The sequence below is a fragment of the Cynara cardunculus genome, assembly GCF_001531365.2.
Source record: "Cynara cardunculus var. scolymus isolate 2C chromosome LG 2, CcrdV1, whole genome shotgun sequence".
NCBI lineage: Eukaryota > Viridiplantae > Streptophyta > Magnoliopsida > Asterales > Asteraceae > Cynara > Cynara cardunculus.
Window position 1 is genome coordinate 67,247,097 of NC_037529.1, and position 20,767 is coordinate 67,267,863.

The following is a 20,767-nucleotide window of genomic DNA, read 5'->3' on the forward strand; positions in this document are numbered from 1 at the left end:
GTCTTCAATAATGAATCTATAATTGAACGATCATGCATGGTTGGCTCATGCTTTATAGGGTTACAAGAAGAAAAAAGAGATTTTAAAATAAAAAATAACCGACAGATTCAGGATTTTCGATAAGGATGGTCCCTTTTTTTCAACCATATTTTCCATAGGATCGTTACTCACTTTTTAAATTTTGTCGAGTTTCTAGATGTGACAGATTTTAACTTTGATATAATCCAAAGATATTTAAAACTCATTTAAATCTCTTTCTAAAATTGTTTTCAAATGGTTCACGTAAGACCAAAGGTTTTTCATGAGATCCGTAAGACCAATTTATATTCGTTGATCAACTTAATAAGCTAATGATCTAACGGTCTAAAGTTGCACGATGATAATTTTGTAATTATTGAGAAGTCTCGTGGCAATTTTGTGATTATAAATGTTCAGATTATAGATCCAATCCAAAAGTTGAGATTTGGTCTTACGGGTTTCACGAAAAACTCTTGATCTCACATGATCCCAAATCTATATATATATTTTATAAATTGAAAACAATATAAAAATAATATTGATGATGTAAATGGTAAATATTAAAATATGCATATTTATAAGCTGTTTAAAATTTAAAAACTAAAAAAATAACTATGAAACCAAAAAAAAAACTTTGATGTTTAAAGGCCACTAGAGGTTTAGAGAGTGAGTTTTTTTTTTTTTTTTTACTTTAAATGCTTTTAAATCGTAGAAAACCATCTCTAACTAATAAATGTTCTTGTATTATATTCAAATAAAAGTTATTAAGTGGCTGTTTGGCAGTTGTTCAATGGTTTGATGCGGTATGATTAAGATGTCAGAATGATTAAGAGGCTCTTACGATATATAGTAAAATGAAATATGATTGTTTAATAATTGTTTAGAATGAAATTAGGGCCATGAATGGTTCTAAAATGCAAAATCATTTAGAAGGTTTTAGAACCATAAGAATCATACCAGTTTTTTGGCAAACAAAATTCATCTCTTACCGATTCAGATGTTGTCTCTTAATGAAATTATTAAGAAGTAAATAAACACCGTTTAAAAAAAAGAGGTAAATAAACAACCCTAGCCCCCTACTAGCTACGCCATTGCGTAAATAAAAAACACCTCTTAACGATATATCCATTTTGAATCATGCCCTGGAGTTCTAAATCATGATTTGTTTATGTTTCTCTTTCTTTTCGGTTTTTAAATATTTAAACTATATTTTATAGCCATAAATAGTTTATTTTTTAAATTTAATAAAAAAAAATCTTGTTTATAAACTATAAATTATAAGCTAGTTTTAATAAACTCCAAAGGTTTTTTTTCTTCAAACATACCCATTTTTTTTTCCAATTAAGTAATTTTTCAATATGTTGTTTTAAATCATTTTATGATGTCAATTGTTTTTCTTATCATCAAATTTGAGCAATTTATCAATTAACAACTAATTATTCAGTTATCAATTACTTTTAAATCAATGATTTATTTATCTACTAGTTTGTTTAACATAACCTTGAGTTTCCTCACTTGTTCGCAGTGGCGACGCAGAAAAATATATCGTAGGGGGCACTATACTCCAACCAATTAGCATATTGATCAAACCAAGTCGGACAAAAGCGTCTTCCTTTACTCCTGACAAATTTTTTTGGAAATGCATGACCCCGTGGTTGACAAAATTAACCTAATCTAAAGCATTTACCAAATACCAAATCACCAATAANAACAACCTACAAAATTAACCTAATCTAAAGCATTTACCAAATACCAAATCACCAATAAGCAATTTGGAAATTAGAATTTTTACCCGAAGGCCGAATCAAAAACCTAAGTCGCGTTGCCGCCGCTGTGCACAGGCAGCCTGCTGGTCGGCGTCTGGACAGTCTGGTCGATGGTCGCACTTCGCAGACTCGCAGCGAGCCAAGCAGCCACAGCCACAGGTCGTGTCTTCTTCGCTTCGGTACTTCTTCCCTGTTTCGCCACTTCGGTAATCAGTGCTACTTACTGGCTTACTGCTTCCTTCGTCTCTTCCAGATTAGAAGGACCAGAACTGTGAGTGTGAGGCAGTGAGGGGCCTCTTACAAAATCATGTTGGGGGCTCAAATGAAGAAAATTAAAAATTACAAGTTAAAAAAAAATTATTGGGCTTTGAAAAAAAAAATTGTTGGGGGCCCAGGACCCCAACGCCTCCTCTTTGCATCCGCCCCTGCTTGTTCGGATTTATGAGTTGATTTTTGATGTTCTTGAACTCTTGTTTGTATGTGTGGAATATGAGATAAATAATAAAAGGAAGAATATAAAAGGTTGAGGAAAATAAGTTGGTCCCATTATATTGTTTTAAAAGCATTCATCTTTGAAGAAAACCACATATTTTCTTTTATTCACAATGAATGTTTAGTTGCAAGTAGAAGTCTATCTTGATCAGTTGCAATATATTAGCTATCATGTTTACTTTTTTTTTCCCTTCTAAAAATGGATATATTTTGTTATTATTAAGGTGACGTTTGTTTTCTAAAAAGTGTTAAAGTATGAAATCTTATTTTTGCAAACTGATAAACGTCTGAATTTGTTTAAATTGTCTATTACGTATTAAAAATTATAGTGTTGAATTTATAGATATATTTATACAATTTCACATATTTATTCATCATCATTATGAAATTTTCATTTAAATTATATAATTAACATTCATTTAAACGAAAATATGTCATTAACGGTGTTTAATACATTTACATTCTATTAAAATACATTAATTGAGAGAGGTGATGATTGATTTGACAAGGATCCATGGAGAGAAATGTTTAATTAAGGTTGATCGATTGAGAAACGCCGTTGTTGATGTCTTAAAATATGTTAAAACATTTGTTTTGTAATAATCAATTAATAAGAAAATAATTTCTTTGTTTTTATAATTTTTTGTACATTATTTATAAAGAATGAAATTCAATTCCATCACAAATTCTACAAACAAAATACTCCAAAGAATTCTAAATCCTTCCAAATTCAAATCCCTACAATTCCAAATCGTTCCACGAAATCTAGGTCTCTCAAAGCCATTTTTTCAAACAAAACGTCCGCTAGGTGTTTCTCCACTTTGGAGATTACAACATAAATTATATCATTAAAATATTTCATACATTTAATAAAATATTATTTTTCTTTCCTCGACACTTACTTTCAAAGTTTCTAACCGGTGAAAATATAATAAAAAATATTTCTCTCATGATAATCATTTACAAGGAGTTACGCAAATTTACAAAATTTCGCCCTCTTTTATGCTTTCTCCATTTTTAATTCTATTGGAGTGAAAAAATTGCCCAAAAATCTCCAAAATCTTAATTTTCAGTATTTTAAAGAATCTTTTGAAGATATTGTTACGCCTTACATCAGGTGATTTTTTCTTCATTCGTCACCTTTATCTCCAATCTTTCTTCATAAAATTCTTGAAAAAAATAAAATCAAAATAATGAAGGTTGGTAAATTAGTAGATAAGCACAACGATAATCATTCTGAATGTTTGATATAGAATGGTGATGTAGTCAGAATGTTTAAAAGACTCTGTATGATATATGGTTGTTTGGTAATTGTTTTGAATGACGATAAATTACTATTTTAACGCTTTGTATGATTTAGTTCTACATGAAATATAGTTGTTTGGTAAATATTTGAATAAAACAATTAGTTCACAAATATAACTACATACTCAATATTACTAGTTGAAAACAACATTTCATAATAATCCAAACAAGCATAGCATCACACTTGTTCATATGCGGAACCTCCATATCACTCTCCAAAAGAGCCCTTATACGGGAGAAAATGGTCCAAGTCTAGCCAATGTGGGACAATGTGCACTTGTTTAGCCCCCTCTCGACACTTTGGGACAATTTGAGTCCATCTAGCCTCCACTGGAGGGGGTGTGTTAGATTCTCATATCGGCCAGAATTGAACCATCTTATATATGGAGACTTGATGATGTGCTCACATTTCGGTCTATTTTGTCAACAGAGATATTGTCGCAGGAATCGGTCCCTCCATTGATGTTCCTTGCAAATAACTACACAATATATATGACCAAAACTTTAGAAGTTAAGCCATCAACAAAGAAAGTAAAAGAATACTCACAGTTTCGTGATTCTTGTCCAGTCCCGATAAATCCAGTATTCTCCCAGATAATGTATTCCCATCTATCTTACTGAAAGAAGTGAACAGAAGATTCGATAATTTGATAAAATATCGGATGAATCACTACCTTACCTGCCAGGTAAAAAAAAAACAAAGCAAAGATCTTTATGACTTACAAATCTTCTATATTGATCAGATTGCCAAACGAGATAGATATGGTTCTTGTAAGGTTATTTCCAAAAAGAAAGTTGCAAGAAAAAATCGTTCATTGTGAAAAATGTTGGATAATATTCATGTGTAGTGAGCAACAATGCAAAACAGCCCGCATAAAACTTAATATCGCATGAGAGATCATTTTTCTTAGGTTATATTTCAACCCAAATATGCCTAGGTATCACAAAAATAAAATCTCAAATATGCAGTCTCGATATTTGCAGAAATCATAACCTATAAACCTAGAGAAACCACAATCGTATATTGAAGACAATAATGAATACCCCCATTGAATTGAAGTGCTTATTTGTATTAATTTGGGCTACAGAACTTGTAAAAAATCCGTTGGCTGCTGCACATCTGCGGATAACTCATCAGATAGTAAACTATCAACAACCCATTAGCTGATACCCGTCAGAGGTAAACCCTCAGAGGTATACTCATGAAAAATAAACCAGTCAGAAGTAAACTCGTCAGCGTGATGGCACTTTCATCGGTATTTACAAACACCAATAAAACCACTAATAAAATTTAGTGTCTAATATCTTAATCAGTAGGATTACCACTAGGGGGCGCTGCTCCTTGGACCCCGCAAAGGGGCCCAACCCCCTAGCTAAATTACAAGTGTGCATTCGGTACCTACTAAGCCATGCTATAGCTAAACTAACAACCCCGTCATTCCCTTATAAATCCAATTACACAAAATGACCTGATGATCCACTAAAATCACCAACGAATAACGTAAAGATGTCAGCACTAAAAAAGAGCTGCCAAAAGAAGACTAACATGTCAATTCCATGGCATGAAAATGTGTATCATCTTTAAAGCGCATAAAGCTTCAACCTAATAAACAGTAAAACACACAATAGTGGGCAGCCTATATAGGAAAACTGCCAAAATTTATTGCAAGTCAATTGTCATAAGGATGAGCATGACATTACTTATATTGAACAAGAAGACATAATTAGGAACAACAGGAGCTGCAAGACAGTGTAAGCATTTGGTAATAGTTTAAACCATCATGCATAATAAGCTCCAAAAGTGCAACACCAATCTCCAACCCATTAATGAGTAGAGAAATAAACATAACTTTGTCAACCATGCAAATAAGTCCATCTAGGGCCATAAATAAGAACATTGAAGTTCAAATAATGGGGATTAATGGAAATCACTTATCTTTGACTTATGTTATTGGCTGATCTCATGTTTTGTAGCTTCATGCTTTTAGATTAAAAGGTGGAAATTTAAAGGGTACACAGGAGCAAGGTCACGTAATCTTACAATCTTCTCAGTCGAGTCAAATGCCCAAGGTTTGGAGGAAGTGGTCCTTCAAGCAAATTGTCTTCCAAGATCCTTTTGAATAGGTCAAAATTGTTAGAACAATGAAGGTCTCAATGATGACTGACTTATCAGGTAACACAACTAAAAAAATGGGTATCACCGACGGAATTTTCTGGCGAACGTTCCGTCGGAAAAATCAGTGACGGATTTCCGACGGATCCCAAAATAGTCAACAAAAGTCAACATTTATCGACGTCCGCTACAAATCCCCAACAAATCCGTCACCGATTTTTTTTAGAAAACAAGAATTTATTTTGGAAAACTTCCTGACAGATGTTCGACGGATTTGCGACGGATTTTTTAATATATTTAGTACCGTCACAAATCCGTCACAAAATTGATCTAATTTTTCTTAATAAATAATTAGTGTTAATTAATTACATTTTCCGACGCATTTCCGACGGAATTTAATTTATATTCTTATTTAATTAAAATCCGTCGGAAATTTTTAGTTTTTTTTTTAAATTTTACACTTTTTTAGAAGCTATTATTAAAAAGGAAATAATTTTTTTTTCTTAAAAATCTTCAACGGATGAAGATTTTTTAATTTTTTTTATTTAAAAAATTGAAATCCGTCGGAGATTTCAGATTTTTTTAATACTATTTAGAAGCTATTATTAAAAAGGAAACAAAACATTTTTTACTTAAAAATGTACCAATGGATTAAAAAATATTTGAAAAAAAAATCTAACATTTCCGACGTAATAAATAAAAAATTAAATTCCGTCGGAAATCCGTCAGAAATTTTTAGATTGTTTTTGAAATTTTATTCTTTTTAGAAGCTATTATTAAAAAGAAAGCAAAAACTTCTTTTTCCTAAAAATCTTCGATGGATTAAAATATATTTGAAAAAAAAAAGAAAAAATCTAAAAATTTCCGACTCGAAATTTTTTAGATTTTTTTAAAATTTAATTCTTTTTTAGAAGCTATTATTAAAAAATAAAAAAAACTTTTTTTTTATTAAAAATCTCCGACGGATTAAATATATTTGAAAAAAAAAGAAATTTTTTCAAAATTTCCGACGGATTTTAATTTTTTATTTAAAAAAAATTAAATTCCGTTGGTAAATATTTTCCGTCCATTAAAAATAAAAAACATTTTCATATTTTAAACTAGGGGAAAAAGTTTTTAAATATAATTACAGACGGAATTTCCGTCGATAACTCTAATCTTATTTTATATTCCTAATAATTAACCAGGGGAATGGATAACATATTATAAAATTGTTTGACGGATTTCCAACGGATTTTTTCGTCGGAAAATATAAATAGGGACCACTGATGCGGTTCCCAAAAGACTTCTGCAGAAAATAAAGTGTCAAAGAGTAAATTCACCTAGTTCAGGTGAAAGATTGAGAAAATTGAAGCACAATAAATCTTACAAAATTCTAAGAGGAAGCTGACCAAAACGTGGCGGAATCGTGCCGTTGATATAGTTAGAATGTTAATATATATATATATATATATATATATATATATATAAAGTTTGGGTTGCCATTTGTTGGACAAATGTTAGGATTGTTTTAATTGGAAACGTTTCATTTACAGTCGTTATGCTGTTGAAATTGACTAGTAGTATTTTTTTAAACCACAGGGTACCTATTCAAACAATCTCACCGAAAAGTACGGTGAGGATCCCTCGACCCATCCCCTAGTTGATACTGACTTGTGGAATGAGGCGGTTGGGGGATCCAGGAAAGGCCGTCTATTTGGGTTCGGGTACAATGAAGATCCCAATTTGGTCTTGACCGGGACATCCTCACAAGCAAACTCGAGTGGATCGCCTAATGTAGATAGTGAGGTGTGTACATCTTAAACCTTTGATGTTTATTTATTTCATTTATACTTATTAGAAAGTTTAACGTTTTATTTTATTTGTAGTTCATTAACAACTTACAGTCCCAAATTCAAGAAATGCGCACTCGAGATGAAATCCGACAGAAGGAGGTTGAGGAACTTCTTCGCCGAGAAGAGATCCGAAATAGGGAAGATGAGATCCGGAAGAAAGAACATGCAGACATGATGGATATGATGAAGAGGTTTACACAATCTCAACAGTTTCCGCCGACCCCGCCGCAATAGATTTGATATAGTGTATTTATAAACTAACGTCATCAATCGAATTTATGTATGTATATTATTTCGTCCAGATAATCATATTAGGTATTTATGACATATTTGTGTATTGTATATTTGTATTTAATGACATGATCTTTATATTTTAGGATTTTATATTTTGGTTTTTTGGTTTTTTTTTTCCTGTACCAGTTAAATTTCCGACGGATTTCTGGTGGAAAATCCGTCGGTAAATAATTAGATATAAGTTTTATTTAAAAAATTTCTGGCGGATTTTCTGGAGGATTTTCCTAAATATTTTCCGTCCATTAAAAATAAAAAAAAATATTTTCGTATTTTAAATTAGAAAAAGTTTTCCGACGACAAAATCCGTCGGAAAAATGTTATTTTTATTTTTGAAATAAAAACTGGTTATTATTTTGGAAAAAAAGGGGAAAAGTTTACCGACGGATTTTCGACGGAAATTCCGTCGGTAAATCTAATCTCATTTTATATTACTTCTAATTAACCCGGGTAATAGATAACATATTATAAAATTGCACGACGGATTTCCGACGGATTTTTTCGTCGGAAAATACAAATCCGTCGGAAAATGCATTTAGCGGCGGGGGTTTTTCCGACGGCAAAATCCGTCGTAAATCCGTCGGAAAAACCAGATTTTTTAGTAGTGTCAGATGTGTTCTTGTTCGTTCATTTAGAAATTAGATGTGTTTGTGTTCGTTTATGTTCGTTCATTAACATGCTAAACGAACGTAAACGAACGAACATAAACAAACGGGCTAAACGAACGAGTTAAACGAACATAAATAAATWWTATTTGAATTCAATGTAAATAAATAAAAGATTATATATTAAATTTAATATATAAACAAACATAAACGAACGAACTTAAACAAACGGTAAATGAACGAACGTTCACGAAATAAATGAACGAACGAAACTCTTGTTCATGTTTGTTCGTTTAACTAAATGAACAAAAAAATTGTTCATGTTCGTTCATTTATTAAATAAACGAACTTCCCGCCGAACGGTTCACAAATGGTTCGTTGAACTTCAGTTCGTTTATAGTCCTAATTAATATTATATTCATTCTCTTTACATTTTGTATCCATGATTCGACTTGATTTTGAGCATGTTACCACTTTTTTTGTATATATAACGGGAGTTTCAAATATAAATCATATGATTCTTACAAACCCGACAAATGTAATCTCAACAACTGATTTTGTTTGTTTCGAAATTTAGAGTTGGTTATAAAATGTAGTTGAGAGTAAAGTTAGGAACCGATTTAACCCACACTGTTGATTATCTACATGTATGATTGAGATCGGTTTGTAAAATTTACATGGTTTATAAAATAAACCTCACATATATATATATATATATAGATATATATATAGATATATATATATATATATATATATATATATATAGATATAGATCTTCTTTTGAAAACTCTTTTATTCGTGAAATCTCTACGAACCAACAATTTTTTGTGTGAAATAAATCAAAGGTACGAAATCTAATTAATTACAACTTTATTGAGACGACTAGACMATTCAAAAAGTCTTCAATAATGAATCTATAATTGAACGATCATGCATGGTTGGCTCATGCTTTATAGGGTTACAAGAAGAAAAAAGAGATTTTAAAATAAAAAATAACCGACAGATTCAGGATTTTCGATAAGGATGGTCCCTTTTTTTCAACCATATTTTCCATAGGATCGTTACTCACTTTTTAAATTTTGTCGAGTTTCTAGATGTGACAGATTTTAACTTTGATATAATCCAAAGATATTTAAAACTCATTTAAATCTCTTTCTAAAATTGTTTTCAAATGGTTCACGTGAAACTAAAGGTTTTTCGTGAGATCCGTAAGACCAATTTATATTCGTTGATCAACTTTATAAGCTAATGATTTAACGGTTTAAAGTTGCACGGTGATAATTTTGTAATTATTGAGAAGTCTCGTGGCAATTTTGTGATTATGAATGTTCAGATTATAGATCTAATCCAAAAGTTGAGATTTGGTCTTACGGGTTTCACGAAAAACTCTTGATCTCACATGATCCCAAATCTATATATATATTTTATAAATTGAAAACAATATAAAAATAATATTGATGATGTAAATGGTAAATATTAAAATATGCATATTTATAAGCTGTTTAAAATTTAAAAACTAAAAAAATAACTATGAAACCAAAAAAAAACTTTGATGTTTAAAGGCCACTAGAGGTTTAGAGAGTGAGTTTTTTTTTTTTTTACTTTAAATGCTTTTAAATCGTAGAAAACCATCTCTAACTAATAAATGTTCTTGTATTATATTCAAATAAAAGTTATTAAGTGGCTGTTTGGCAGTTGTTCAATGGTTTGATGCGGTATGATTAAGATGTCAGAATGATTAAGAGGCTCTTACGATATATAGTAAAATGAAATATGATTGTTTGATAATTGTTTAGAATAAAATTAGGGCCATTAATGGTTCTAAAATGCAAAATCATTTAGAAGGTTTTAAAACCATAAGAAGCATACCAGTTTTTTGGCAAACAAAATTCATCTCTTACCGATTCAGATGTTGTCTCTTAATGAAATTATTAAGAGGTAAATAAACAACCCTAGCCCCCTACTAGCTACGCCATTACGTAAATCAAAAACACCTCATAATGATATATCCATTTTGAATCATGCCCTGGAGTTCTAAATCATGATTTGTTTATGTTTCTCTTTCTTTTCGGTTTTTAAATATTTAAACTATATTTTATAGCCATAAATAGTTTATTTTTTAAATTTATTAAAAAAAATCTTGTTTATAAACTGTAAATTATAAGCTAGTTTTAATAAACTCCAAAGGTTTTTCTCTTCAAACATATCCATTTTTTTCCAATTAAGTAATTTTTCAATATGTCGTTTTAAATCATTTTATGATGTCAATTGTTTTTCTTATCATCAAATTTGAGCAATTTATCAGTTAACAACTAATTATTCAGTTATCAATTACTATTAGCAAATTACTGGTAAAAAATCCGTTGGCTGCTGCACATCAAGGGATATATWACTCATCAGATAGTAAACTATTAGCAACCCATCAGCTGATACCCGTTAGAGTTAAACCCTCAGAGGTATACTCATGAAATATAAACCCRTCAGAGGTAAACTCATCGACGTGATGGCACTTTCATCGGTATTTACAAACACCGATAAAACCACTAATAAAATTTAGTGTATGCTATCTTAATCAGTAGGGCTACCACTAGGGGGCACTGCTCCTTGGACCTCGCAAAGGGGCCCAACCCCCTAGCTAAATTACAAGTGTGCATTCGGTACCTAAGCCATGTTATAGCTAAACTAACAACCCCGTCATTCCCTTATAAATCCAATCACACAAAATGACCCAATGATCCATTAAAATCACCAACAAATAATGCAAAGATGGCAGCACTAAAAAAGAGCTGCCAAAAGAAGACTTAACATGTCAATTCCATGGCATGAAAATGTGTATCATCTTTAAAGCTAAAGCTTCAACCTAATAAACAGTAAAACATACAATAGTGGGCAGCCTATATAGGAAAATTGCTAAAATTTATTGCAAGTAAATTGTCATGAGGATGAGCATGACATTACTTGTATTGAACAAGAAGACATAATAAGGAACAAGAGGAGCTGCAAGACAGTGTAAGCATTTGGTAATAGTTTAAACCAATATGCATAATAAGCTCCAAAAGGGCAACACCAATCTCCAATCCATTAGTGAGTAGAGAAATAAACATAACTTTGTCAACCATGCAAAGAAGTCCATCTAGGGCCATAAATAAGAACATTGAAGTTCAAATAATGGGGATTAATGGAAATCACTTATCTTTGACTTCTATTATTGGCTGATCTCATGTTTTGTAGCTTCATGCTTTTAGATTAAAAGGTGGAAATTTAAAGGGTACACAGGAGTAAGGTCTAGGGATGGTAATGGACCCCGACCCGTCGGGTAACCCGGTCCACCCGCCCCGATCGGGGACGGGGACGGGGATCCCCGCTTGGCGTAATCCGGGGATGGGGACGGGGACGGGTAAATTTTAGTATGTACTTATAAATCATTTTTGTGATGTCATCTAATTTATCAATTGTTTTTTTAATCAAATTTGAGTAATTTATCAGTTAACAATTAATTTACTTGTCATTAATTAGTTTTTCAGCTATCAATTACTTTTAAATCAACGATTTGTATATCTACTAGTTTGTCTAACATAACCTTGAGTTTCCTTACTCGTTCGAATTTACGAGTTGATTTTTGGTGTTCTTGAACTCTATTTTGTATGTGTGGAATATGAGATAAATAACAAAAGGAAGAATATAAAAGGTTGAGGAAAATAAGTTGGTCCCTTTATATTATTTTAAAAGCATTCATCTTTTTGAAAGAAAACCACAAGTTTTTTTTTAAGGTGGGGTCGGACATGAATACGATTTGCGCACATGAAACGTTTATATGCCATATTTTTGTTCACTCGGAAAATCTTCTTGGAACAAAATCGAACCCCTTTGAAATGGTCGTTGCATCTTCGATGGGACATCTCTAAAGTTCTTCGTCGCTCTCGAAGTCTTGTCTTCGCTCTTCAATATGGTACGTTTCACAATAAATGTGTAGTTGCAAGTGGACGTCTATCTTGAACATTTTCAATATATTATCTATCATGTTTACTTTTTTTTAGAAATGTACATATTTTGTTATCATTGAGGTGACGTTTGTTTTCTACGAGGTGCTGAAGTATGAAGTCTTATTTCACTTCTGATTTACAAGAGGCAGTGTTGAAGTCTGAAATTTGAATCAATAAAACTATTTGTTTTTGTAACTGATAAATGTATGTGAATAGAGGAAGGGATGAAAAAGTGAAAAAATTGAAAAAGATATCTTGGTCATTTAGAATTTTAAGAATTTAAGACTTTTGATGAATTTGTTTAATAAGATAGTATAAATAACTTTTAAATAAAGTTCAAAAAAATATATTAAGAGATCAATTTAGTCGTAGAATATGATAATTTGGGTCCATTTCACTATTATAAATTCAATGTCGTGTTGTCCAAGCAAAAATAAGGTACAATAAAAATAAAAGAAGCAGCCTACAGATAGAATAGTATAGGTACAGGCAACCCAGTTCTGATGATCTTCACATGGATGCTATGATTGGTTGTTCACTGCCATTTACTATGCAATCAATTGAATAATAAAACCATACACCATACTTATTACTTAAAAGTTAAAACCAAAGCAAACCAAATAATAAATGTTTGTAATAAAAATGGTATATAGTTTCATAACAATATAACAATTACATTTTTTTTTTTAATTATAAAGGTGGTGCTTGATTGGTTTATGCTTGGTTTCAAAGGTTAAAAGTATCAGGAGATCTCAGGTTCAAATTCAATGAGGAATAAAAATCCCATGGAGGTTCAAATGCGGTGACTCCGGGCTATCTGCAAAGTAGGTGGTCGCCTTGAGATAAGTCGGCTCGTATAACGGATTGGACATCCAGGTTAATAAAAAAAAACAATTACATTTTTTATTAGATTGAATGACAACTTTACCTTAAAACATCTCTATAAGATTATCTAAAACGAAGATTTTAAGAATTTTCATTTTAATAGATTTTTTAAAATGAAGATTTTTAAATTTTTTAATCTAATAGATTTTCAAAACCTTCTTTAAAATGGAGAAAGCAAGAGAAATGGTGAAATGCTTTAAATTTGGAGAATTCTCAAAAAAATATTTTTTGTTCTTTTTATTCATGAGAATCCTTGAAATTAAATATAGAGACAAATAATATTTTATGAAATGTATTAAATATCTTAATAATATAATCCATGTTGTGATCTCCAAAAATAGAGAACTTGTTGATATAATTTTCTTTGGAGATTTTGACCTTAGAAACCGTTTACTAAATGCTTACCCGGTAAGTACTTACTGAACAATTTTTCTTACCGGATGAACATGGCAAAGGGCAAAAAAATCTTACCCGATAAGAGCAATGATAAGAATAGAGGTAAGTGAGGGTGACGACTCTTGCTCGAGTAAGTGCTTACCAGATAAATTATTGCATAAGATATATTTTGATGTACTACAATCTTACCCGATAAAATAAATTATAATGTTAACTTTACCAGAGATGTTCCTGAGAGTTAAGTCATAAGTGTAGAATGTACTGAAACATGTACAAGTAATCGTTTAATGTATACTTCTTTTGCAATTTTCGTTGCATATATAATCCAAAGTTTATTACAATATTTACAAATACAAAATGAGACTTTAAATGTTACTATAAATCAACAAAGATATCATTTGTGGGACGAATGGAAGCAAAATTTTGCAATAAACGACTACAACTACATAACTTAAAAGCACAACGATTTCTACATATATAAATAAAGAAATAAACCTTACTTACGGATTCATATATCAACGTCATAAAGATCCGGAAGAAGCTTATTCGCCGAAGAAGAACTTTCCGCRGTCTCATCCTTATAGAGTGACGTATCTGCCCAGGGACCATCGTTCGATAAGCTCCTCGGTCCTAGACTGTCTGCCGAGATGGTGGAGACTTGTGTCTGACTGTCTTGTGAGACCATGTCAAACGCTTTGAACCTCATGTCTGGGTTTCCTGCCACTCGTTTGACCATGGGTGGCTGAACGGGGATTTTACCATCGAGCATTTTGACAACGGATGACATGGGTGGCCTAAGGGTGGGAGATGGATTGGTGCATAGAAGAGCCAAATTCAGCATCCTCATGGCCTCATCTTTTGGGTATTTAGGACCAAGACCAGGGTCCACTAGTTCCAAAAGACTCCCTTGCTCTTCYAGGACATATGYCTTCAAAAACCAAAATGGAAGTCATCAGTTATGCCTTATTTTTTGTAGCAAATGTATAGGTGGTTTTTGATACATGGGCTTAAGCAAAAGCCACTCCCAAAAGCTAGCTCCAAGGAGGAGGGCTTCCAAACATATTCGGTATATATCAGTTATGCTGTGTTTTTAAACCTTTTCTACTAAGGAAAGGAAAGGAAAGGAAAAATAGCGAAAGGGGAGGAAAGTAAAAAAAAAATAACTGAGACCGACAATCTTACCTACTAAGAGCGAAAGCAAAGATCGAGAATCTTACCCTATAAGTAAGAGTGACAACTCTTGTTAGTAAACACCTACCCGGTATACGTTTGGTAAATGACTCCTTAGGGTGGTCGTGCCCCTATATAAGAACAAAGGCAACGCACAGAGCTATGGGCATCCAAACCAAAGAAATGCAACAGGAAATGAAATGTTACGCTTCAATAGAATGAATTCGGTTTATCGCAGGATAAAGCTACAAGCTATATAATGAAAATTATGGGAGCATGTGATGGAGGCCAGGCTGAGGCGAGAGACGAGGTAACAGATAACCAATTTGGCTTCATACAGGGAGGTCGACAATTGAGACAATTCACATCCACAGATGCCTAATGGAGAAGTATAGAGAACGTAGCGAGGACCTATATATGGTGTTTATAGACTTGGACAAGGCCTATGATAGCGTGCCACAAGTTTGGAGATGAGGAAAACACATGGGATGAAGTTGTCTGATAGGAGCTCTTAGAAGCGGAGGACTAGGACAGTTGTTTTGGGGTGGGGTTGGGGGGGGGGGGTTACCTAAGATGGAAGGGAGTATAAAAAAAATTGAAGGGTAGGGAAAGGGGGATGGGTGGCTGGTGGCACTTAGGGTGCCAAAGTCCTACATTAACTAGAAAAGGGTGGTGTTATTTTTTCCTACATTTTATATCTTATTCTAATCCCTACCCCTCCCCAAACTGCATTCCTATAAGCAGTCAACTACCCTATTCTAATCCGTTGGTTAAGTCCCCTCCAGGCGAGATTCTCATCCCCTTGGTTAACTCACCTGTAGGTGAGAGAGAATATCTCGGATCTTTAGAAAAGATAGAACAGTTTGAATGATTGAACTTACCCAGTCAAGAAGATATACGAACTCCTCCTTTGGCCTGTAATTTGTATTGCTTTTCCCGCTGACAATCTCTAATGCAACAACTCCGAAGCTGTAAACATCTGCTTTATCTGTCAAGTATCCTCTCATTGCATATTCCGGAGCCATATATCCTCTACAAATTCACACCATAAACGTCTCAGATTTGAAAGAATCTAGCTATGTTAAAGTCAAAGGTACATACACAGTACAAAAATATGAGAGGACCCTATAAGATCCAAAGAATGAGAGCTCACATCGTTCCAGCAATCCGTGTGCTGATATGAGTATTCTCTTCTTCATCCAGTTTTGCTAGACCAAAGTCAGATATCTTAGCATTAAGATCCTTGTCGAGAAGCACATTGGTGGCCTTTATGTCTCTATGAACTATTTTCAACCTTGATTCCTCGTGGAGATAGGCTAAGCCCCGTGCTATTCCCATRCATATCTTCTTTCTTGTAGGCMAGTCCAAATTAAGCTTCTGGTCCTCACGACCTATATAGAATGACAGATTGTAAATTTTACTTTGAATAGATATAGAACAGCTAAATAGTGGGATGGTGAAGTATTTACCAAAAAGAGCACGTGCGAGACTGTTATTTTCAAGGTATTCATATACCAGCAACAATTCCTTTCCTTCGATGCAACAGCCATAAAGCTTAACAAGGTTTGGATGATGCAAAGCTGATATCATGCCTATCTCAGTGACAAATTCACGGTTCCCCTGTTTTGATCTTGCGGAGAGTTGCTTAACAGCAATCTCGGAACCATCCGAGAGTACACCCTGCAAATTAAACAGGAAAACATTCGTAAATCACCTCAAAAATAAAAGAGAAACATAAAATCATGTTGAGAGGGATAAGGTTTACTAGATACCTTATAAACTGGTCCGAAGCCTCCTTCACCGATCTTATTTGCAGAATCAAAGTTATGAGTAGCGGATTTGATTTGTCGCAGGCTTAAATAACCAGTCTGTAATTCAAGTGCTCGAAGCTCTGTGACAAAGGTACTGATTAGAAACAGCTAGAATTGGAAACATTTCAAGAGCCAACTAATACTCAATCTCCTATAGATTATTCTTACCTTTATCTTCTTTGCCTCCTAGATAACCTTTCTTCCAAAGAACAAATAAAATTAGCGCGATAGCTGCACAGCAACCAATCACAATTCCAGCTATAGCTCCAGCAGCGAGTCCTCCTGTACTGACGTCAAAGTCTGCAAGAAGGGGGGATAACTAGGTTATACATGCTCTTAAAGTGAGAACAATGAAAAAGGAACAGATGATAGAAAGAATGTACTAACTTGGTGTTATTGTGATACCGGATATAAGAGGTCCATATACACCCCGATCTGGAATTGCAGTAGTCCCTTTCCCTGCCCAGTACAAGTGAATCTCTAGGGTGCTACCATTAACCATAACATYAYTGACGTYTATGGAGATGCCCCTGCCAACACCATTAGCTTCTTCCATGATGTTGAAGTCCTTTCTCSTCAGAACCCCCTACATGAAAAACCAAATTAAGTTTGTAWCTAATTATTCTCCAATTGAGATTTATACAATCTAAACAAAAACTGGCATGTCACTTACTTGGACAGATATATCAAAATAGCGTCTTCCCAGACTGCTAAATGTCATGTCATCAGAATAACTAATTTCAGCAAAGTGGAGCCTCACTTTATAACTTCCCTGCCGCAAACACAGTCCATAGTACCGGAGTGAAKTGGGAGAAAAGCGAGCTGTTYTATATACATCTCCACCTGTCACATTTTCTGATCTTGAAACAAATGGAGCATCATYGTTGCCCAAGAAAACCCCATTCGTGCTATAAGCCCATCTCTCGGGACTAGAATAGAAGWAAGATTGCTGGTTGGTCAAATCTTCTTCATACTCATTTCCKTCAAAGTCTGATCTGGGTCCACCGCAATTAATAAACAAAGAATGACCTGCATTGTAAGATTTATTTGTGAAGATCTACAAATGGATATAACAATTAACCTAGAGGGAGTGGTTAGTTGTTATTCTTACGGTTGGGGTTTCTGCTGCACAAAAGTTCGTCTTTCAAACACCAAGCATCTCTATAAAATTAATTCACGTTAGGTCACATCACTGTGAACAATTCAAAAGAGTGTGTGTGTGTGTGTGTATAGGTTGGTGATAGAACATACCCGTTGCTTGCGGCAGAAGATGACATGGCTGAAACTAAATTCCTGTGGTAAAGGTACTAGTTAAGCGAACATAAAAAAATATACCTTGAATATAATAAAGGTAGGATTGCAAACAACTTACAAGTTAGATGACTGACAGTTCTGTTTTGAAAATATACGTGTAAAATTGTTGTAAGACAAGTCACTGCAATAAAAATAGTGGCAATTTTTTTAGCTCCAACTCCACAATATATACATATTAAAAAGCAACTCTTACGATGGCCTAAATCCTAATGTAAGACACCACAGTGATAAAATCATCTCTATGATCATAGATCACCATTCCTGTAAACATGTAGCATAAAAATAATAATCAAGGGGAATCACTTACATCTTTACATTGGTAATTTTCAGAAATATCCATTGAGGAATCTCTCCGGATAGTGAGTTGTTATTCAGAAACCTACATTATAACACTCTATCTCAAATTTTACCAAGAAATACAGATATCCGAGGTATGTATGATAGATGTAACATCTTTCTAAGTAGTTGCATACATGGTGTCAAAGTTTAATGTCTGCAATGTACTGGGTATTGGACCGTTCAGCCTGTTGAAGCTCAGGTCTCTGCAAAAGAAATGGTTCAGTTGAAGATGTCCTTAAGCGTAAATAAATTAAAAGCGAGGATCATGCAAAATCAACAAAGATATAATATCATGTCAAAAAAATAAGATAAAAATTAGAGATTTGAAGTTGTTATAAACAAATTAACAAGAAACAGGGAAAAGCTCAGAAGATCAGTAAACTCCACCAAATGGAAGATATCATTGGAAACCTATAAACAGGGACAAAGGAACGTTTGCTATAAGAGACATGTTAAGAACACTTTAAAAGCAATGGATGACGACAAAATCAATAATTTGTGTCAAGTAAGGGGGAAAACCTTTGCCAGACATAGTACTAATACTATTGACTGTTTTGTATATGTTTAGTACTTCATTATTTCGTTTGACTATATACTGCTAAGTGCTAAATGTTATGAACCATTTAAGGTATGTTCTGATGGAAACGTATATCATGAACCTCATGTGGAAGAAGCTAAAGATTAAATCAGTTTATGTCAACAATAAGTTCACAAAGAGAAGGCCATTAGTTTGTAGATTCTTTTGCCACCATTGCACTGGTCCTGAAAACTTGCTTGATCTTTCATCATCAAAGCACGAAATTATTCATGTAAATTCCAAATTTAGAGATAAAACTGTATATTTATCCATTTGAATTCCATACTTAGAGATGAACTATAGACAGAAGCACAAACTCAAAAGACCAATGATCTTTGTCTTAACATAAATAGAAACAATGGACTTACAAGTTCTTCATGTCACTCATCTGTCCTATGTAGTCTGGTATTGGGCCAGTAAGCAAACAATTTCTCAGGGACCTGCAGCAAAATTATTTAGAAGACTTATCATGTCAACTTTCTGTACAAATTTARCTCATTACTRTCACACGACTATGAAATCAACTCACAATCTTTCCAATCCTGTCATGTCTCGCAAATTAGGAAATCTCATACTCGACGATCCAGCTAAATCAGTTATCCTCCTGACAACCATAATGCATATATAAAATAAATTCAAGGCTCAAAACTATTACCACCCATTTATTGACCAAAAGCTCAACAAAATAATTAGAGACTTAGTAATGTGCTCACAATTCAGTCAAATTTCTCAACAGAGATATCGTAGAAGGAATTGGTCCCTCCATTGATGTTCCTTGCAAATCACTACACAATAGATTATATATYATCAAAATTTTAGATGTGAAACGGTCAACAGAGAAAGTAAAAGAACACTCACAGTCTATCAAGTCTTGTCCAGTTTCCGATAAAATCAGGTATTCTCCCTGATAAAGTACTCCCATCTATCCTACTGCAAGAAGTTGACAGAAGATTCAATAATTTCACAAAATATCTGGTGAATCAAAACAAAGATCTCTATGACTTACAAATCTTCCATATTAGTCAGATTGCCAAACGATGTAGGTATGGTTCCTGTAAAGTTATTTGCAGAAACAAGGCTGCAAGAGAAACCGTTCATTGTGAATAAGACAAACATGTCAACATTAGTATGAAAAAGACTACCAAAAAAAGAAATGATGTCAATTCCGTGGCATGAATTTGTACAAGTGAGAACATGTATCATCTTTAAAGCACATAAAGCGTAGCCCAAATAAACAAACACACAATAGCGGGCTTATATCGGGAAACTGCCAAAACTAAATGTAAATAAATGGTCTTGCTAGCTTCTCCAGTAATGCTTTGAAGTGGAAAAATTATATGAGTAACCCAGATTCTAAACAACACATGACACATTCAACTGAAAAGCTGGACGAACGCAAAAGTATGTGAATATTACTGTATGCATGGGCTCCCATTTACAATTAATGGGGATTARTGGCAATCAATTCCCCTGATAGAGGCCAAGACTAATCACAGGCATTGAAAGAGCCAAGTGTCTTTGACTTCTATTATTGGCTGATCTCATGTTTTGTAGCATCGTGTTGTCAGATTAAAAGGTGGAAGTTTAAAGGGTAAACGGWGGAAGGTCGCATGATCTTACAATCTTCKCAATCGAGGCAAGYGCCCGAGGTTTCGAGGAAGTGGTCCACTAAGCAAATTGTCTTCCAATATCCTGTTGTACAGGTCAAGATTTTAAGAACAATGGAAGGCCTCACTTATGATAGACTTGTCARCCAAGGATCTTTACTTACAGCTCCTCAAGGGTAGAAATATCACCTATTTCTTCAGGTATGGGACCGCTTAGGCGGTTCCCCAAAAGACTCCTGTGGAAAATAATTTGTCAATAG

General features: G+C 33.4%; 1 protein-coding gene and 1 pseudogene across 1 annotated transcript in view; one reads left to right on the forward strand and one right to left on the reverse strand.

Annotated features, from left to right (window-relative positions):
- LOC112504472 overlaps positions 1 to 20,767 on the forward strand; it is a 77,241-nt pseudogene that overhangs the window by 51,009 nt on the left and 5,465 nt on the right.
- LOC112507954 (probable LRR receptor-like serine/threonine-protein kinase At1g53430) overlaps positions 14,033 to 20,767 on the reverse strand; it is a 6,970-nt gene continuing 235 nt past the window's right edge. Inside the window, exons 2-21 of the mRNA XM_025112711.1 lie at positions 20,672 to 20,743; positions 20,521 to 20,592; positions 19,907 to 19,978; positions 19,759 to 19,830; positions 19,614 to 19,685; positions 19,430 to 19,504; positions 19,269 to 19,340; positions 18,458 to 18,526; positions 18,292 to 18,363; positions 18,043 to 18,105; positions 17,922 to 17,963; positions 17,782 to 17,831; positions 17,344 to 17,699; positions 17,058 to 17,256; positions 16,839 to 16,970; positions 16,632 to 16,750; positions 16,329 to 16,539; positions 16,013 to 16,250; positions 15,741 to 15,891; positions 14,033 to 14,617 (exon numbers count right to left, since the gene is read on the reverse strand). Coding sequence (XP_024968479.1) covers positions 14,198 to 14,617; positions 15,741 to 15,891; positions 16,013 to 16,250; positions 16,329 to 16,539; positions 16,632 to 16,750; positions 16,839 to 16,970; positions 17,058 to 17,256; positions 17,344 to 17,699; positions 17,782 to 17,831; positions 17,922 to 17,963; positions 18,043 to 18,105; positions 18,292 to 18,363; positions 18,458 to 18,526; positions 19,269 to 19,340; positions 19,430 to 19,504; positions 19,614 to 19,685; positions 19,759 to 19,830; positions 19,907 to 19,978; positions 20,521 to 20,592; positions 20,672 to 20,743 — 2,629 coding nt within the window. The 3' untranslated portion in view covers positions 14,033 to 14,197. The remainder of the gene's footprint in view (positions 14,618 to 15,740; positions 15,892 to 16,012; positions 16,251 to 16,328; positions 16,540 to 16,631; positions 16,751 to 16,838; positions 16,971 to 17,057; positions 17,257 to 17,343; positions 17,700 to 17,781; positions 17,832 to 17,921; positions 17,964 to 18,042; positions 18,106 to 18,291; positions 18,364 to 18,457; positions 18,527 to 19,268; positions 19,341 to 19,429; positions 19,505 to 19,613; positions 19,686 to 19,758; positions 19,831 to 19,906; positions 19,979 to 20,520; positions 20,593 to 20,671; positions 20,744 to 20,767) is intronic.